Source organism: Urtica dioica, chromosome 8 (assembly GCF_054948205.1).
Source record: "Urtica dioica subsp. dioica isolate 48M chromosome 8, U.dioica_male_clone48M_v1_H2, whole genome shotgun sequence".
Classification (NCBI taxonomy): Eukaryota; Viridiplantae; Streptophyta; class Magnoliopsida; order Rosales; family Urticaceae; genus Urtica; species Urtica dioica.
This window is the reverse complement of record NC_142763.1, coordinates 1,742,673-1,762,203: the sequence shown is the minus strand read 5'-3', so window position 1 is coordinate 1,762,203 and position 19,531 is coordinate 1,742,673. Positions and strand designations below refer to the sequence as shown.

At 35.9% G+C, this 19,531-nt stretch overlaps 3 protein-coding genes and 1 pseudogene across 4 annotated transcripts; 1 reads left to right on the top strand and 3 right to left on the bottom strand.

Annotated features, from left to right (window-relative positions):
* Positions 1 to 130: 130 nt before the first annotated feature.
* LOC149387099 (uncharacterized) lies at positions 131 to 7,343 on the bottom strand. The gene is made up of 13 exons (XM_089621603.1): positions 7,136 to 7,343; positions 6,706 to 6,785; positions 6,503 to 6,583; positions 6,273 to 6,407; positions 6,112 to 6,198; positions 5,749 to 5,802; positions 4,789 to 4,882; positions 4,608 to 4,675; positions 4,412 to 4,481; positions 4,187 to 4,239; positions 3,327 to 3,420; positions 422 to 519; positions 131 to 220 (listed from the first exon to the last, which is right to left on the bottom strand). The coding sequence occupies exons 1-13, from the start codon at positions 7,341 to 7,343 to the stop codon at positions 131 to 133; spliced, it is 1,212 nt and encodes a 403-aa protein (XP_089477729.1).
* LOC149387100 (uncharacterized) lies at positions 1,104 to 2,472 on the bottom strand (annotated as a pseudogene). The gene is made up of 4 exons (XR_016300768.1): positions 2,066 to 2,472; positions 1,558 to 1,693; positions 1,395 to 1,462; positions 1,104 to 1,318 (listed from the first exon to the last, which is right to left on the bottom strand). The product of XR_016300768.1 is annotated as an uncharacterized LOC149387100 (transcript).
* A 3,083-nt stretch (positions 7,344 to 10,426) lies between the features above and the next one.
* LOC149387098 (uncharacterized) lies at positions 10,427 to 13,378 on the top strand. The gene is made up of 4 exons (XM_089621599.1): positions 10,427 to 10,983; positions 11,486 to 11,918; positions 12,629 to 13,006; positions 13,325 to 13,378. Exons 1-4 carry the CDS (start codon positions 10,427 to 10,429, stop codon positions 13,376 to 13,378), a joined length of 1,422 nt encoding a protein of 473 aa, XP_089477725.1.
* A 2,117-nt stretch (positions 13,379 to 15,495) lies between these two features.
* Positions 15,496 to 17,308, bottom strand: LOC149387097 (phenolic glucoside malonyltransferase 1-like). Its single transcript, XM_089621495.1, has one exon. The coding sequence runs from the start codon at positions 17,228 to 17,230 to the stop codon at positions 15,836 to 15,838; it is 1,395 nt and encodes a 464-aa protein (XP_089477621.1). The 5' UTR covers positions 17,231 to 17,308; the 3' UTR covers positions 15,496 to 15,835.
* Positions 17,309 to 19,531: the final 2,223 nt, after the last annotated feature.

Here is a 19,531-nt window from a genome sequence, read left to right as displayed (position 1 = left end):
TAATGCAATAGTAATGACTAGATACCTAAAACTATTTTACTGTTACATATACATATACCTTGTAAATCCAGTAACAATAATATTGCATGGTCTGCGCATATAAAGTGAATGAGACGATTAAACAATATTATCATACGCCAAACTTGTTGTCAAACCAATTGCAAGCTTCCACTCCCATTTCCGGGGTCATCACGTGACCAATTCCAGGCTGAGCAACAAACTGATCAACGTCGTACATAAAAAATAAAAATCAGAAATATTAACTAGTTGAGAACATCGAGATAATACGACACAATAACTGGAAGTCGACTATTTACCTCATATTATTGTACTTATTTATGACTACGAAAAAAAAAACTCATATTATTCTTAAAAATTCATAATATTGATTAGTTGAATGATATATTGAAGTTACATATACCTCAAAATCATCTGAACTATTCAGATTCATATAAGCTCTTTGTGCCCCAATATTAGGGAGATCTACACCTTGAACGGGACACCGTGGATCTTCTTCGCCTGCAGTAGCAAATTAAGTGGGTTAATAAAAGGGCTATTTTGGCCTTAATTTAGTCCTACTTTTGGCAATTTTCCTTAGTTCTAATTGACCCACCAAAATTAAAGGATTAGCCCAAATTTCAATTTATTAAATAAATTGTCCAATATTTTAGACACTTCCTAAACTACCCCTAACTAAAAACTCGCACAAACCAGAACCGCTCTTCTTCTCCTTCTCCGACGACCTCCGAGTCTCCCTCGCCGCCGCCGACTCCGATCTCCGCCGCGATCACGATTCCGCCGCCGCGGACTCCGAGAAATGTACAGCGAGTTTCCGAAGCGATTCCCCGAAATCGGAGGATTCAATCTCTGCCTGATGTTAGCGATCAACAAACAATTGGTGGTCCGACTCGGATCTCGATTTCTCCTCGCTCGAGTCACGCTCCTCCACACCAGGGGATAGGGACTGGAACGACGAGATTCTTAACGTCGTCGGCGAGATCCGCCATAGACGCCGTTGAGCTCCGCGGCGGCGATGCTCGACCTCACCGGCGGCGGCGATGCTCAACCTCACCGGAACGAACCAGCTCGACCACGGCCAGGGCCGGCCCGATCTCATCCGGGGCCCTAGGCGAATAAACATTTTGGGGCCTTTTGATAACAATAAAAAATTAAATATAAAACAAAAAATTATAATCAAGTTTTTCATTCATCAAAACATAACACGCCTAGCACTTTAGATGTAGCAAAAAAAAAAAGCATAGTGAAATACAAATTCAGTTTCCTCATGCCTCTTACAGTAAGAACACATTAGCTTAACCTGCATTAACCTAACATTTAATGAGAACATGCAAAAAATAGAAGAAAAATAAAACTCTAAGAAGTACCATCACAACCTTCTTGTGGGCATCATCGGGTATAGGGTCTCTGAACTTCCATCTGTTGAACGCCTCCAAAATATCCGCTAAACAAAAGAACCAGATTGAACGAGTTAGGCGATAAACACTCAAGCCGAGGCAACACAGAATGCAAGGACACCAAGCTATATCCTGTGCCTACCTTTGTTTTGCTTGTCCATGGCGAGAATCAGATCAAAGTCTACAAAATCGGAGGGCTTGATTGGTGTAGATATTGACGTTATCTCGATCCCACGCCTTTTCGCGGTTGCCCTCATCCTTTGGTCAGCTTGATTTCCCTTCACAGGGGACAAAATATCAAGCATGCCCTTCCTCTTTAATTTATGACATTCAACTCTCTCAAATCGCCAATGTTCTCTCAAAGTTTTCAGACACCATAAGCAAACAGGCTAGTTTTCGAATTTATATTTCCCCATCTAATTTAATTTAAGGAAAAAGAACAGCCATGTATTTATCATCTTCACATCCATGAAATGCAAAGCCAAACTAATGCACTTGGTTATGTTCACACAGATTAAATTCTACCATTAAATCCTGGGTCATCTTTACATTCACACGTGAGGGCAATTATAACAGATGTACATCTAGAAAGATGAGATCTTTAGCATTCATAATCCGGAATGAAAAGTAGCGATTAGTTAGTTTAATACCTCATGGTAATTAGTCAATGTTGAAGTTAGAATTCAAAGCCCTTTTGTTGACCAAGTCACTAAAGACCCCTTCAGCGGCTGGGCTTCGACAGATGTTTCCTAAGCAAACTAAGAGCACTGAGAAGGGTTTGGTCGTCGCCTCTGAACCAGAAACTCTTGACTCCGACTCTGAAGAAGCCATGGACGCGCTGATAAAAGCCCTCTCTGACCTCACCAATCCCCAAGTGAGTTTTCTTGGAGGCGTTTGAAATCGCAGAAACGGGTGTTTTGTGGAGACAGCGTCGCCGGTGTGGAAGCTCTTCGCAGGGGCTCTTCGCTTGGGTCGCGTGACTCGCGTCGTTAGGTTAGGCGGAAGAGGCTTGTTGCCTCATTCATTAAATAGAAAAAAATAAAAAAAAAATTGGGGGCCCTTAAAAATTTGGGGCCCTAGGCCTGGGCCTAGCTCGCCTTAGCCCAAGGCCGGCCCTGACCACGGCGCCGAGGAACAAGACGAAGAAAGGAAGGCAATCTGCTGCTTGGCGGCGCAGGGAAGGTACGGCGAGGATCGGCCGAACTAGTGGTGAGAGATCGCAGGTGTAGAAGAAGAAGAAATAATTTCGCGATAAGTTAATTGAATTAACTCGCGAAATTGAGTTAAGTTAATTAAATTAACTTATTGGTTGAAAAAATTAGATTAGTTTATGAATTTTTTTGTGAGTAAATTTAATTTACTAAATGATTGAATTAGGAATTAGGTTAATTAATTGAATGCTTTGAATGACAAACTTGACTTAAGTTATGATTTTTGTAAATTTTTTGTGAATTTCAAATCCTTCATGAATTAGTTAATTAATTAACCTAACTCACTCCAATAGGTTAATTAAATTAACCTATTCGCGAATTTACCAAGAGCATTATGATCTGAGCTGAAAATATAGGCTATTTGTTTAATAAAATGAAACTTGGACTATTCCACCAATAAGAATGGCAAACTTGGCTAGTTACAACAAATTTCACTTAATAAAAGGTATCGAGTTCATTTTCATAATTAGTTTAATTAAGCCTATAAACTATATAAATACAATTAGGACAAAAAAAAAATAGACACGTTTTTATTTTATAAGGTAAAGTGTAATTAATTAACAGCTGTTGATAAGCTATTTAATCGCTCTTCAGAATAGTGCGAAGTGATGCCAATAAGGGGGTAGTATATACGGACAACTATATATTTTTTGTTTTGGAAATATATATACGGACAAATTAAATACAACATTAGTGATACCATTTAATATGAGAAGAGGACTAGGTGCGATTGCTGGAATGGTATAAGGAGAGTCAAACTGGGCAGCTAGTCCTGGAACAATCCTAGCCCACACCTATAAACAATAATTGCAATAATAAGTGTGAATGTGATACCTTTTACGCAATATTGTTCACACAAAATACATGATTTCTTAAATAAATAAATAAAAAATACATGAAATTATCTTTACACAGTTATATTATAAGTGTCACAGTTTATCACCACCACTCTAGCTATAACATTAGGGTGTTCTAATTATATAGTCAATTCAAATTATTAGATTAATAAAATAGTTAAAATTATGTGCAAGTACTAATAAATTGTTTAGATAGGTGTCAAAATTTTAATTGACAATATAAAAAAAAAATTTATAACTTTGACTATTTTACAAATAAATCGTTTAAAATTGCTATGTTATATAACATTTTCTTAATATTATTTCTCACATTTCCATTCGAGAGAGTTTTTATTTGAGTGCTTTATTTTTGTTTGAGAGCTTTGAATGCATTGTTTAAGTTTTCTTGGTGTGTACATTCTCTAGCTTGGGGCTCCAATATAGGTGCCTTATGCATATAAGAAACAGAGAATTTGTTTTTACTTTGGGAGAACGGGAAACACACTGATCTTATTCTCGGAAGAAATAAGAGTGGAAGTGAGGGGATTTCGGACGTATATATGTTACTTAGTTAGCGAGAGAGTCGTTGAGTGTAAAACTTAATTAATTGTACCACGGGATCGTAATAAAATTGATTTTCACCGGCAAAGGCCTTCAGATGTGGGCACGATTTGCCGAATTGTTGCTGCAGTTTCTATGTATCATACATGATGTTTAACTTTACCTTGTCCACCACTTCGCTATCAATCGCAGTCTTTCCTAAATCAATCCTTGCTTCTGCAACGAAAACAAAAATTACAAATCAGTAAAAACATAACTGAACGATTGTATAAACTTTTGTGAAGAAATTTGTATTTCGGATTGCACTGTATTTATCTAATCAAGAATAAGATTTGCTTGATAAAATGTACTCTAATTAACTTAAGTGTAGTTTGGAAAGTGGTCTTACGCTCAAAAACCGGCCTTATGCTGTCAACTCGTGCCTGCCACTTGTTATTATCTATAGCCCAGCGGAAACCCTAGCGTCACATATATTATTGATTAATTAGTTTTACAAATACTGGCTTTTTATAATCAGTTTTCCATCCATATAGTATAGCAGATAATGGTAATCATATATATTAATATATTCTGAATATGACTACCTGAACTCCAATTATTGGGGCAATTACAGAATAACGTGGATCGGCAAATGCAGCGAACCATGAATTAATGCATACCTGCAATAAATTTTACATTGAAAGTTTGAATAATTTAAGGAAAAAAATAGAATAATACTGTTGCATTTTTTTTTTAATAATATTGATAAATTAGAATATGAACAATGACCTCCAAGAGATATTCCAGTGATGCCAATCTTAGTAGGGTCTACATCCTTTCTTGCTGTTAAATAATCTGCCAGTTTTATCAAGTCCCACACCTACGAATATGATCTCTAAAAGGTTATCATTTCTACTAGGAACCAAAATTATCGAATTCAAGTACGACATTTCATTTCAGACAAGAAGAAAGGAAAAAAAAAAAAAAACCTTTAAGATTATTGAAGGAATAAAAAAATATTATAATTCCTTTCTGTATCGTATTAATTGTTACATTTTTTGATAACTTTTTAGAATGTTGGACTTTGGCCTTTAATTTATTTCGGAATTCATACCCCTAAACTTTTAAGTTTAGACATTTTTAGCAATTCTAGAAGAATAGCTAATTAATCTACATAATTTAATAATATTAAATATTTATTTAAATAAATAAAAACTCTCTCAAAAATAGAAATTTATTAACTTTAGTAGTATAATTTATGAAGTAATTAGTGAAATTTCTAAAATACACATTAATTCTAATTTTTTGCTTGAAATCATGTAAAATTTGTCGTTGAAAATATCAAAGAAAAATTTTAGCCGTCTAAAATGTTTCTTTGATATTTAAGGAGAATGTAAAAAAAAAAAATTAAAAAAAAAAGAAGAAGAAAACTTTAAAGCCAAAGTATAACTACCCGATAAATCTAAGGAATTTTAACAAAATTATGACAATTTGTAACTTTTTATTTATCGAAATCAATTAATTGCTTATAATTCCAAAATTATGATCAAGTTTGTCAATAAATTCAGATTTTATTAACTTGTTTGTCAATAAATATATATTGATAAGTTTGTCTATAAATAGTCATGAAATTAAAAGCAATCAATAAATTTTGATTTAAAAAGTTATAAAAACATAGTTTTAAAATTATCCCCAAATTTAAGGACAACAGATATCAAGAATCTAATATTAATAGTATTTGTTTACCGTGTCATAAATGAACGGCATGGTGTCACCTCTTTTCCATGACAATACGAGAGCCTGAAATATTTAAGATAAGAGTTCATTAGACATGTAGTCATATTTATAATTCCACATTGCTATATAGGCAACGTTTAGTAAATCTTAATTAAAAAGTCACGTTCATGTATGTACACGTATAAATTGACGTAAATACTCATATTTTTATTTCAATGAAAAGGCAAACATCACGTTATCTTTATGGTTATTTAACTAAGATTTATGGAACGTTAGTTATATAACAATCGCAAACGTTTTAATTGACTAGTTATCTAATTTTTTGTTAATATAATTGTTAGCATAATTGTTAATATAGTTGTTAATATATACATCATTGTAGCTATTATTGTTGCTGGCACGTTCACCATGGTAGCGAGCGTCAACGGAAACCGTCACGTATCCCTTTGATGCATAGGCCTATAAAATAAAATTAATAAAAACAAATCCATGTTAGTTGTTTTTTCCAGATATGTACTTGTAAAAATATATACCTCAAGCCATGGTCTTATTGACTCTTTACACATGCCCGTAGCATGAAGAAAAACAACACAAGGCCTTTTTTTCTTCTCATTTGGTCTTCTCTTCTTGCTCAAAATTAAAACTGGTAATCGTCCTTGTGTCCCAGCCTAATTAACCATCATGATTAATCGACATCATATGTTTACCTTAAAATAATTATAATAGAATCTGATGTACGTACTGAGTACTGTATATTATATACCTCTGTGGTCAAGTAATAAAATTCCTCTTGAAGAGATCCTTTTAAATTCTCAACGTTTGCGTTCGGACAAGACGACAATGCCTGTATTTGAAAGAAAAACGACGCAAAATGCTAATGTTAGTACAGACATCGACATTCAAGAATATATATATATATATATATATATATATATATATAATACTTTATTAATTTATATTAATAACCTCTCTGAACTGAATTGATCGTGCTGAAGCTTGACATGAAGGTTTCGTGACTGGTCTTGCCGGTGACACAAGCAAACGAACTGGAGAGAGAGAGAGAGAGAGAGAGAGCACTTTTTTTTTTCTTTGCCATTTAAAATTAAAACATATTGATTTATTTCTCAAAAAATTCTTATGTGTCCGTGAAAAAAATATATTATATTCTGTTCTGATATATTTCTGATTGATGTATCGTCGAACAGCTTTTCTTTTTTTCCTCAAACAGTCTACGAATAAAGTAGGTCATTTGCTTGCATGTTCCACCAACCTCCATAATGAGCAGTTCATTCTTTTTCTCAAATATATATATATATATATATATATATATATATATATATATATCATTATTTCATGTGTAAATTTCAATTACATCAAAAACCACGTACACACGTACCTTCAGCGGATCGTCTGCTGCAAACAACATGGATGAACTCTGCTCGTAGCTTTCCGACGCCGGTGACCGTCGCTGCCTTGTGAGACACGTGTGAGGAACACAGTTGTGCACGTGTGAAAGTATCGAGATCGGAGCTCTTGATCAGTAATGGTAGAGTTGATAATATTAGTGTAAGCCTAAGAGACACGCAGAGGAGAAAGAAAGACATTTTAAACAAAACATATACAAGAAAGAAGAATTACTAGTATTGTAATAAATGTATAAAGAAAGCTAAATTAATTATTTGAGCGTTCAATCAAACGTTTTGAACTACATTAGATTCGAAGTATTTATATAGTGCACAACGTGAAAGTTACGCGTATTACTCTCATCTCGAGATTGTATAAGATATGAATCTGATATCCTTTGATATGACAATATATATATATCCATCAAGCCTTGCAGGCTTTGTTTGGTACAATGGGCACGAAAAGGATTTGGACAAAAATAAAAAATCTGGTTGCACTTGCACATTGTAAATAAAAAAAATTCTTGGACATTCGACGGATCCATCCAAGTAATTAAGAAATGAGAAATTATACAATATAGGCCACTTGAAACTATTTCAACTAAGAAATGGTCAACATGTCCTAATTTATAGATAACTAGCCACTCTCACTTTATTAGGCAGTTTTTATTGGTTGATTTTACTATCCTATATAATTCATTTGTAATTTTAAATAATGATAGTTTTTTTTTTCTTTTCCTTTCCAGCGTTTTCCTAGTTTTTTTTCCTGTTGACTTTCACGTTTTAAAGGACATAATTTGACAGTTTATGCACTAATTACTCTGGTATTTTCTGTGTTAAATTATTTATTTTGAAAGAGTTTAACGTATCGACTTTCCTAATTTTAGGCCAAATAAACTTTTTTATTTTTTTGAATTGTAAACCCGTTTGTAAATAATTCTTCTTTTAATGCGTTTGTTTGTTAGTAATTAATCAGATGCCCAGCATTAGCATTACCAATTTAAAAATTCTTAGTATTTGTTTGTTTATAAACAAGTTTCGTTTGGGTTGTAAATGAACATATAGCGTTTGAAAAATTACAAACAAAATTTAGTTTATTTACAAACATACAAGTTTAAATATATTTGTGAATACATTAACTACAACCAGATAATATGTTCATTGCCCTTAATAATTTGGAAAAATTAAGTAGATGAATTTTATGTTAATTTGGATGTCCAATTTTCCATATTAATTTATCTAATATATATATATATATATATATATATATATATATATATGTTTTTTGATATTCTTGGCCATTTAATTTATATTTATTGGAGATCCAATATGGCAAAAATTATTTATCTGTTTCATTACTTTTGGACCTCTGAAAAATTAAGATTAATTTTTTAACTCATTTTTTTGTGAGAGATATGTATTGATTTGTAAAAATTACTTTATCAACTTTTTTCAAAATAATAAAAAAATTACTATTTTTATTAAGAGCTCATCGTGGGAATATATTGTACAAAGACCAAAAAAGGCTCAAAATCACAAGAAATAAAGCTCAAAGAAACTCTTAAGAAAAATGATACAACGTGGGCATAAAAAAAATCATAATGTTATACCAAGAACTTGTTGATTGTGGCTGATATTTTAAGGTAACAAGTACTATCTTTGTTCTTGATTGCATTTTTGTTGGCTTTGCATCCATGTCCAAGAAACGAAATATTATAAAATAAAAAATATAAGGTTCATAACAAAATAATAGAACTAGAAATCACAGGAACCAAAGATTCAGTGATAGAGATATATTGTATCTAAATTTAGACAATTGAAACATTAAAAAAACAACAAGAGGAAAATAGTATAACAAATAAAAAGAATCCCTCCATTAGAGATGCTAGAGACGCAGTGAAGTTGTGGCGGATGGCAATAACTCCCCCACTAGCGAAGGACTCAGTGAAAAACGACGAAAGAAACAAGAATAAAAATAGGTTTTTCTCCTTCTTAAATTAGGGGTTATCCTCAAACAAATTTTATTCTTACATTATATCGCTTGTGTTTGGAACTCAGAGGATGTGATAGGCTCTTTTTCAGCCAATCTAACATTTCCATTTCCTTGATTAATATCTTCCAGCTTTGTTGAGAGATCTAACAAAGGTAGGAAGTGAAAATTTAAAGAAAAAGTAATATATAAGAGAAAAATGAGAACCCTATGTGTTTGGATTTCCAAGTGTATTATGAATATGTATATATATATATATATATATATATATATGAATCTAAGTCTTATAGTTATACACAGGCACAAGCCAGTGTCTTAGCCCCTCAAAATTATTATTTTTTTCGTTTTTTTTTTGCCTATTTTCATTTTTTTTACAATAAAAATTTACTAATCAACTCTCTGAACTTTTTATTATTAACCTCTTAGTTTATATTCATGACTTCGTCCCTAGTTATACACATGGTATATTTTAAATAATATGCCATCAACTTATTATTGTGTATTTATCTGTTTATTAACAATAGTTATTAGTGAATGCAATTCCTATAACAAAGTTCTAGTGAAGTTACTGCAGCACTGCTAGTAAAAAAAATAATAGAATTCTAATTACAAGTCATAAGAGACAGCAGACGTGTAGGGCCGCCCGAGGTTTAAATTACATAGACAACAGTCTAGGGCCCTAATTTTTTTAAGGAAAAAAGGTCCGAAAACAGTTCTCAAATTTTAGAAAAAAAAAAGGCTATTATACCTATTTTTTTAATATATATTTAAGAATTCCTAATTTTTTATTGTTGCCCGAAGCCACACGATAGTTTGGGCCGGCCGTGCAGTTGCAGACACGGTGTCATGCTCATTGTTCAAAGGAGTTGGAAAACATATATATATATATATATATATATATATATATATATATATATATATATATATAAGCTTAAAACGAATCTCAATGTTTCGTACTGGGAAACGAGATTTTATTTTTTATGTTGTACCAGTAAACGACTTAACAAGTAATATACATTTAGTACGTAACGTTGATCACACACATACATGTAATAAAGCTCTCGTAATCACATGGGACTTGCATAGTAAATGTATAATTTACTCAATATTTCAATCCCATTTTTTTTTTTTTTATATATCAGCCTTCAATTTCAACAAAACTTAAGACTACTCTTTTTTTTTTTTTTTAAATATTTGATTTTAACAGTGTGACTAACCTTAAATCACATATTCTTGACTATTACACTGAAGATTAGAACATACAAAATCAATATTACAATAAAACCAAACCACCATGTCCAGGTCATCATCTCACCGGAGCAATAACTATCTCTCCTCCGTCAGATCATCGGTCATCTTGGCCGTCGTAGTCCTCGCATTCCTCATCTTCCTCCACGTCCGGTCCCTCCACGTCATCACCACCCCTTGTCCCTCCGCCGGAACCCGCTTCTCACCGGAGCTTCTAGAAGATCGGCTCCGCCGCTCGGTGACGTTCCTGCCTCTGAAAGACCTCCGGTACAGCTCCGCCGCCTTGGCGGGCCACACCTGGTTCATGAGCTCCCTCTACGACCACCAAGATGGCGACGGCGACGTCCAACACCAGCGTTTCCCGTCGCCGGAGTCCGGTGGGAGAGTCCTCTGCCTGAAAGGGAGGGACCACCACGACGGCGCGTGGAACTCGTACGCGCTGGCGTGGCCGGAGACGCTCCCGGAGAACGCCACGGTCATGCCGGGGCTCACCTTCGTGTCCTACAACCACTACGACTACGGTAACATCTGGCACGGCCTCTCCGCCCTCTTCCCCCTCGTCGCCTGGCACCGCTCCGACGGCTGCACGGCGGCGCCGGACCGGTGGGTGCAGTGAAATTATGTTTTAGTCCTTCAAATTAGTTTTTTTTTTTAATTTTTTTTTTTTACGTAGTAAAATTAATAATTTCTTCGTATTATTTTATTTATTGATTTTTGTATTCATATTTTAACATTTTTGGAAAATTAAAATTTATTACTCTAATTTTTATTGTTGTCCCAAATTATACCAACGAAATTGACGAACTGGCACAAATAATCCTACTCTTTATCAGTTTTAATCAAATTGTCCGTACACTGTTAATGTGTACATAATTTTATCCTTGAACTTTTGAATTTGACGTTTTACGTCTTTCAACTTTTAATTTTTCTAATTCCTTCCATGAGCTTTTCATTTTTTCTAATCTCGTCCAAGCTTAACACAAATCAATAAAAATATTTTTTTTTTTAAGAAATCAATAAAAATAAATTAAATTTCAATTTAATAAATAATTTGTCATCTTAGTTATAGTTTTTCATTAATTTTTTATAGTTTCTCCGCCTCTAGGTGGGTGTTGTACCATTGGGGAGAGCTTAGGGCAAAGATGGGTCCTTGGCTAAGGACGCTCATGGAGGCCACTTTTGACGGCCGGTCTCTGGCGGTGGAGACATTTTCCGGTGGTGGCGATGACGTGGCGGATCCGGCACCGGTGTGCTTCGAGGAGGCGGTGGTGGCGCGGCACAACGAGGGAGGGATGTCGAGGGATCGCCGGACCGCCGTATATGATCTCATGCGCTGCAAGGCTAGGGTTCACTGTAACGTCAGCGCCGCCGCCGCCGCGAGGGGTCATGAGATTGGGATGACTGTGTTCATGCGCACCGGTCCAAGATCGTTCAGGGACGGGCCCGCCGTGCTTGATATTTTCCGGCGGGTTTGTGCCGCCGTGCAGGGTTGCCGCTTCAGAGTCGCTTACTCTAGTAACTTGACGTTTTGTGAGCAGGTAATATTTTCATTTTTATTTATTTTGCTTCTCGAAATTTGTTGAATATATTATACATACACACACGTATAATTACACAACATATCTTATGCATGACCCTTGGTAATTAATTAGATAAGTTAGATATATATATAGATGACTAAAAAACTTTTTAGTCTCAAATTTTTCTTGTAAATATAACAGTATGTGTAAGTATACAAAATATCTTATTCATCACGACCCTTGTTAATTAATTATGTAAGTCAGTTATAAAATGCTCAAGTCATTAGTGTTATAATTTCTTGTAAATGACTCGTAAAAGTTATATCTTAACATTTTTTATTTGCATAGCTAGTCCCCATTTAATTACCTTATATGATGACATGCCATAGACATATATATGAGAGAGACGCGCTTAAAGGGATAATTCATTATCTGAATACTACTAATTTAAGCCTTACTACTCATTCATGAATAATTAGTCATAGGGGATGATAGTACAGAAATACATTAATAAAATTCATATATAAAACGCGCAAAATAAGCAGAAATAAATGGTAGACTTTTCATGCGATGTTTTTTAAAGGTGTGTTATCTTCAATAAAATTCGTGCTTTTATCTTTGAGGGTTTGGAGCTGAAAAAAAAAATGTTGACTAGTGATAAGATATCCAATAAAGGTATTTAAATAAAAAATATATATATATATATCTAATGATATAACTACCTATAGGTGAAGCTGATGAGTTTGACGGACGTTCTGATATCGCCCCACGGCGCACAGCTGACGAATATGTTTCTGATGGACCGAAACAGCAGCGTTATGGAGTTCTTCCCTAAAGGCTGGCTCGAGCTCGCCGGAGTCGGACAGTACGTCTACCAGTGGATCGCCAGCTGGTCCGGGATGCGCCACCAAGGCGCCTGGCGGGACCCACACGGCGTCGACACGTGTCCGTACCCCGACAACGACCGCCGCTGCATGAGCACCTTCAAGAGCAGCATGATCGGACACAACCGGACCTACTTCTCGCAATGGTCCACCAAGGTGCTCGATGAGGCCAAGGCCGTTTCCGAGGCCCGATGGTCAATCTCTACTCGTTTTAATGATTCCGTTTGTTCTTGTTGATTATAATTATTTTTTTTTTTAAAAACCCAAATTGCATGAGATGTATATTTCACGTGTATTCTGCGTTGCATGCTTAATATTTTTTTGTCATGCTTAATTAATAATTGATGTTAAATTAAAAATATTATTAATCGTTTTAAATAAGAGGCTGCCACTTTTTCTTTTTCCATCCAATATAACAGTCTAAGTACTTATGGGCAACTAAAACATAAAAATATGTATTTTTTTTCCGCAAATATATATATATATATATATACATATAAGTATGATTTTGGTAATGACGGAGAATATAAGTATGATTAGAAGGAAATGATGCACATTGCTTTGGCTCAAGATTCAGAGTTTGCCGGTCTCTAATTAATTTGGTGTATCGTACATATATGTGCATCATTTCCTTCTAATCATTCTTATATTCTCCATCATTTCCGCCATGAACCTCCTCGCCTCTGCCAGACTCTGCCTCGATATGGCCTCGTTTGATCTTCTGCGCCGCCGCCACAAAACCTCCTTCGGCGGAGAGAATTTCTCCGGCCGTAGATCTAATCTACAAAACCATTTTACCATTCAAAATGGTTAATAGGTTTTATCGGTTAGCTACATTTTTTTAAAATGGTTTCAATATTTTGGTTAACTGTGATTATTTAGGATATCAGAATTCATTGATTGCATTGATTTCAATCATTCTTTCAATGATATCAGAATTCATAAAAAATCCAAACCACCATGTCCAGGTCATTATGTTACCGGAGCAATAACTATCTCTCCTCCGTCGGATCATCGGTCATCTTGGCCGTCGTAGTGTCGCATTCCTCATCTTTTTTACTTTTTTTTTTATTTTTTTATTTGATAGTATATTTTTATGTTTTTGGCTTTTTTTTTTCTTATAAGTTTCTAATCACTGTTTTTTAGTTTGAATATGGTAAATTATTTGAAACGAGGATAAATAAAAGAAAAAAAAAATACATTAAAATGCGATATTATTGAAATAAGATAATAAATATTTGAAAAATAATGAAAATAGATATTGTCTCAACAAAATTTAAACAGATAATTGTTTAAAGTTTAAACAAGAGAAAAAAAAAATGTTAAATCAGGTATTTTAAGAATTAAAAATAACTATCTATGTATTATAAAAAAACAGTTATGAAAAAAGTTAAGAGAAATTGTCTCATTTGCCACCAATTTCATAACATTTTCCCACTTTCCACCAAAATGCTAATTTTTCCCAAAATGCCACCATCTATGTCAACAATGTTGACATCTATTTTTTCTCTTCACTATGAGATGTCAACATTGTTGACATAGATGTCAACAATGTTGACATCTCGGTGGTATTTTGGGACAAATTAGTGTTTTGGTGGAAAATGAGAAAATGTTATGAAATTGGTGGCAAATAAGACAATTTCTCAAAAGTTATATACGGTAATTGTTTTTTCTGAAAAATCTGAGGCCTTAGTTTTGAGGAGGCCTTGGGCTTTTTTCCCTTGGGCCAGGCCTGGCTATCCATTGATGATTGAGCTTTGTGAAAGATACGACACGTGTGCATTGGAGCAGACAAGAGGTGTATGAGATCGCATGGAATGAGCTCCAGCCGATCATCACGATCATAATCGATAAAGCTTGGAAGAATGTTGGACGATGAGATTACTCAGATCATGGTCATCGTTGTTTGATGAAACTTCCACAATGAGCAACTAATTTATAGGGGAGTATTTCTTTTCAGTAGAACACGACAATTTTGACGTTTACGACCATATCGAACAATAAATTGTAATCAATTGTAATAAACAAAAACAAATTAAGACAAAACTGCTATTTATATTTTAAAAAGCAGTTTTGTTTATCTTTTTTTTTTAATTTAAATTTTGTTTCTTTAACAAAACTACTATAATTTTGCAAATGAACGTCATGGTATTTTTTTATCAAATGTCTTCCTCGAATTTTGTTCTTCTTCCATTTCTTACAAAAGTTTTTGTTAAGTGTACTTCGCAGTTTTCAAGTATGATTTGAATAATTTATATCTTTGTCATGTTGGTATGTAACGCAAAGAAGCTATCACCGGAAACAAAAACAAAAAAAAACCCAAATATTTAAATTATCATTTTCTAATAAACCAAAATATGAGTTGAGGTTAGTAGTGTTCCAAGCACCATCCATAAACATAACCAACATATATAGAGGGAATTTTGAAGAAAACAAAATTTAGAAATAGGAAAATAAAACAAACTAAAATCCTTTGGACTATTATAATATACCAGTTGGCTGCTAAGCTGTTGTATTTTTATATTAATATTAGCTACTACATACTATAGTTAGGACTCCGATCATAGGACCTATGCCTTTCTTTTTCTTTTTCTTTTTTTTTCCTTCTTTTTTTGAGAAAGATGAGAGCAAATGAGAACCTAAGAAAACAATCGAAACACGATTATGAAAGGCTTATCATGGTAATTTCTTTATTTCTTCTTTCTAGAACAATCGAAACCTGGTAACGCACTTTCTTCGATACACGAGTTATAAGAAAAACAAACAACGCACATAACAACTAACAAACAAAATGGAAACATAGATAATTGTTGTATTAGAACTACTTTAGTCATTTTTGTAATACAAGTTGGTACTGATCTGATACAGCAAACAAACTACTTAATTATTCCTTCTAAATTCAAACAGAGTCTCTGTCTTTCCTCTTGAGTCTGAGTTCTGATACGTAGTGTTGCATGAAAGTGAAACACATAGAAATTGAATATGCATCTAAAAAATAAAAAGTACTAGACAATCTTTCATAATAGAGTGAAGCTAGCGACGATGAACAAATCACTCAATAAGACCTCGAGTGAAGAGAGAACCAAAAGCTTCCATTTCGTTTATTTCGCGAACCAATCCGATCTCGATCCCGCCGAGCCCGTCTCGATCGTCGGAAAACGCGAACGCTCCCGTGCTCTCTACGGAAGCCATCTCCACTTTCCTTGGCCTACCGTACCCGAAATCGGTCCCGTAGACCTCGAACCGGTTCGACCCAGCAACCCCGAACGCGTTCACATTATCATTCGGGTCCGTGAACGCTCCGATCAGCAACGCGGCCCAGCTCTCCGCCCCAGCCAGAGCTCCGTCACGGTCGACACTGTTCACAGTCTCGGCGATTGCCTTTGCGGCCACAACGAGGCCGTCTTTCCCGCGCAGTGCTTTCGGGTCCCGAACAAAGGCGACTCTGCTTCCGATGCAATTGCCGAAGAAATTCTCCGGCAGAGATGGGCTGATCCGAAACCTGCAATCGTAGTTCAGGACAAGCATTACCACGCCGGATTCGATTCCTTTCGCCGTGGCAGCGCAAACGACGGAATAGGCGAAGGCAAGGCCAAAGGATGAGAGTCGAAGACTATTCCGATCTTCGTCTCCGAGTCTGTTTCTGACCGATTCTCTCAGCTTCGCTACGTTATCGCGGGTCAATCTGAAAGTCCCCCGAACTAGAGGATGACTTGGCGTGGCTTGTTCGAGTCTCCAACTCATGAGGCTTCTGTTGTTCGGACCGCGATCTAGATCTCTCCAGTCCTTCGCGAACGCCTCTTTGAGCTTCGCTGGGTCTTCTATCGCCGCCTTGTCGCAGAACGGTTTGATCTCCGGCGGCAAGTCTTCCGATGATCTGAAGAGATGAGCCCAGGCTCTCATGAACAAGGTCGTGGTCTTTCCGTCGGCGAGCGCGTGGTGGGTCGAGATTCCGATGCAAAACCCGGCGTCCGGGAAAAAGGTGATTTGCAGGGCCGCGAGCTCGGCCTTCTCGTCGGACTCCGATAGCTTCGGGATCAGAGGAAGGCTTGCTTTCGCGTCAATGAATTCTCCGTCGAAGCCGCCGGAGAGGAGGTAGAAATCGGCGCCGCGGGACTCGGCCACCGCGAGGGAGACGCCGTCGCCGTCTTCGCGGACGACGAAGGGCTCGTCGGAGGATTCCGGCCAGACTAGGGTTCCGGCGAGAGGGAAGTGGGCGAGAGCGAGGGATAAGGCTCGTTTGAGGCGGGGAAGGAGGTCGGAGTGGAAGGAGGATTGAGAGGCCGAGAGGTCGTAGAAGTAGAGCCGTGTGACAGCTGGCAGTCGGAGCCACCGGACATCGAAGAAAGTGAGAGCAAGAGTCGTACTTGGATTGCTTGATTCTGGAGACTTGATCTTTGAGGTTTCAACTATTTTGACTGTAATTATTTGTGGTATTCCTTCCATAATTTCAGATCATGTGTTAGTTTGCAGAGTAATAACAAATGGACGTACATTGGATATGGAACAAGGGATTGTCTTCGCTCCCTATACATAGATATTTTTTTGCAAATTAGTCCTTTTAAGAATTATTTATTTATAGAATAAAACCAAAACGTATAACCTTCTTGCTTATTCAGAAAGTTAGGAAAATAGTCAACTTAAACGTTTGACATTGCTAAATAGCCAATTTTTAGTAAATCTTAAGGTAAATAACTGTAAATAATGACGTGGCCTAATATGTTGAGATGACTATTGATCTGAGATTTACGTATGTAAATACATGAAAATAACTATGTACCTAAGATTTATCAAACGTTGACTATTTAGTAATATCAAACGTTTAAACTTGCTGTTTTTACAATGGGCATTTATTTTAATAGTGTTTATTTTGTAATTTATCCAATAGAATTTAAATTTGATCCCTAAAAATACCGTAAGAGATATACACAAATTTTAGAGCAAGATAATTTTTTTAATCTGAAATTAAGTTCTATTTCTCTCTCAATATTTTGTATTTGATTTTTACCTTCCAATATATTATTTTAACATGTAGCCCTCTAAATCTTAAATTTTGTATTTCGATAATGCTATCAATGGATGAATGAGCTTTGCGAAGGATAAGACACGTATGCATTAGAGAAGACGAGACGTGGATGAGCCTATCATCGTGATCATAATCGATATAGTTTGGAAAACCATTGGGTGATATGAGATTACTCGGATCATGGTCAATGATGTTTGATGAAACTTCCAAAATGAACGGGGAGTATTTCTGTTTCTACATTTACGACCATATCGAACAATAAATTGTAGTAAATTGTTATAAGCAATAAATTGTAATAAACAATAATAAATTAATACAAAACTGGAAGTCGAATTATTGTACATATTTATGACTACGAAAAAAAAAAACTCATATTCTGAAAAATGCATAATATTGATTAGTACCTCAAAATCATCTGAACTATTCAGATTCATAGAAGCTCTTTGTGCCCCAATATTATGGAGATCTACACCTTGAATGGGACACCGTGGATCTTCTTCGCCTGTAGCAAATTAAGTGGGTTAATAAAAGGTGGCGAGTTCATTTTCATAATTAGTTTAATTAAGCCTATAAATTAACAGCTGTTGATCAGCTACTCTTTAGAATATTGATGAAGTGATACCAATAAGGGGGTTGTATATACGGACAACTGTATATTTTTTGTTTTGGAAATATATATACGGACATATTAAATACAATATTGGTGATACCATTTAATATGAGAAGTGTACGAGGTCCGATTGCTGGAATCGTACAATGAGAGTCACACTGGACAGCTAGCCCTGGAGCAATCCTAGCCCACACCTATAAACAATAATTGCAATAATAAGTGTGAATGTGACACCTTTTACGCATTTTTTTTATTTATTTTTGGAATGAAACGGAATTTCCATGAAAAATTGGGTATAAAAACTCATCAATATAGGAGAATAAAATATTAGTACATGAAACAACAAGATTTAAGTCGAAGTGAATCTAATACTAAGTTCCGATAATCATACGTTTTGTGCATACCTCCGATAACGGGAAAAACGACGAACACAAATAGAGCACACACGAGGTTCGTTCAAAAACCCAAAGATGGTCAATGGGAAAATCTAAACCTAACAGTAAGATTTACTGCGGGATAGGGGACGACGGCTAATCCGACTCCAAAACAAACCAAATAAAGCAAAGCACAACAATAAAATAAGAGGTTCACAACAACACCGAAAATTAAATAGACTAAAATAAACGTTAAATAAGCGACCGAAATCTGATAAACAACACCAAGATGATGGACGGAAGATGAACCAGAGGGGTCCCGCCGCACCACCATCGCCGACGAACGCAGCCGCACTGCCGATTTCGACGAGCCCAGCCGCACTGCCATCACCGGCGAGCCACTCTGTACCGCCATCGCCGATGAACACAGCCGCGCTGCCATCGCCAGCGACCCACTCTGCACCTCCAAGGCCTACGAACATGGCCGCGCCACAAACGTCGACGAGCCACTCCGCACCGCAGCCGCCGCCAATGAAACCGGCCGCATCTTCGCCCGAGGAATCAGGCAGCGCCGCCTCCACTGTCGCCTCCATTGCCGACAATGACCCTAAACAAATACCCAAACTTGCATAATCATATTTGGATATCATTTCTCACGTCGTACCTCCTCCCCCAGGGCCGGAAGACAACCAAACGGTGACCGGAGTCTCCGTCGGATTTGGCCTCAGGGGAGAGTA

Coding starts and splice junctions, on each gene's coding strand:
- LOC149387098 (XM_089621599.1), top strand. CDS start 10,427: ATGTCCAGGTCATCATCTCACCGGAGCAATAACTATCTCTCCTCCGTC. Junction 10,984..11,485: donor TGCACGGCGGCGCCGGACCG/GTGGGTGCAGTG, acceptor CTCCGCCTCTAG/GTGGGTGTTGTACCATTGGG. Junction 13,007..13,324: donor CTACTCGTTTTAATGATTCC/GTTTGTTCTTGT, acceptor AAGTATGATTAG/AAGGAAATGATGCACATTGC.
- LOC149387097 (XM_089621495.1), bottom strand. CDS start 17,230: ATGGAAGGAATACCACAAATAATTACAGTCAAAATAGTTGAAACCTCA.
- LOC149387099 (XM_089621603.1), bottom strand. CDS start 7,343: ATGTCTTTCTTTCTCCTCTGCGTGTCTCTTAGGCTTACACTAATATTA. Junction 4,883..5,748: donor TGCCGTTCATTTATGACACG/GTAAACAAATAC, acceptor TCATATTCGTAG/GTGTGGGACTTGATAAAACT. Junction 520..3,326: donor TCCTCTTCTCATATTAAATG/GTATCACTAATG, acceptor TTGCTACTGCAG/GCGAAGAAGATCCACGGTGT.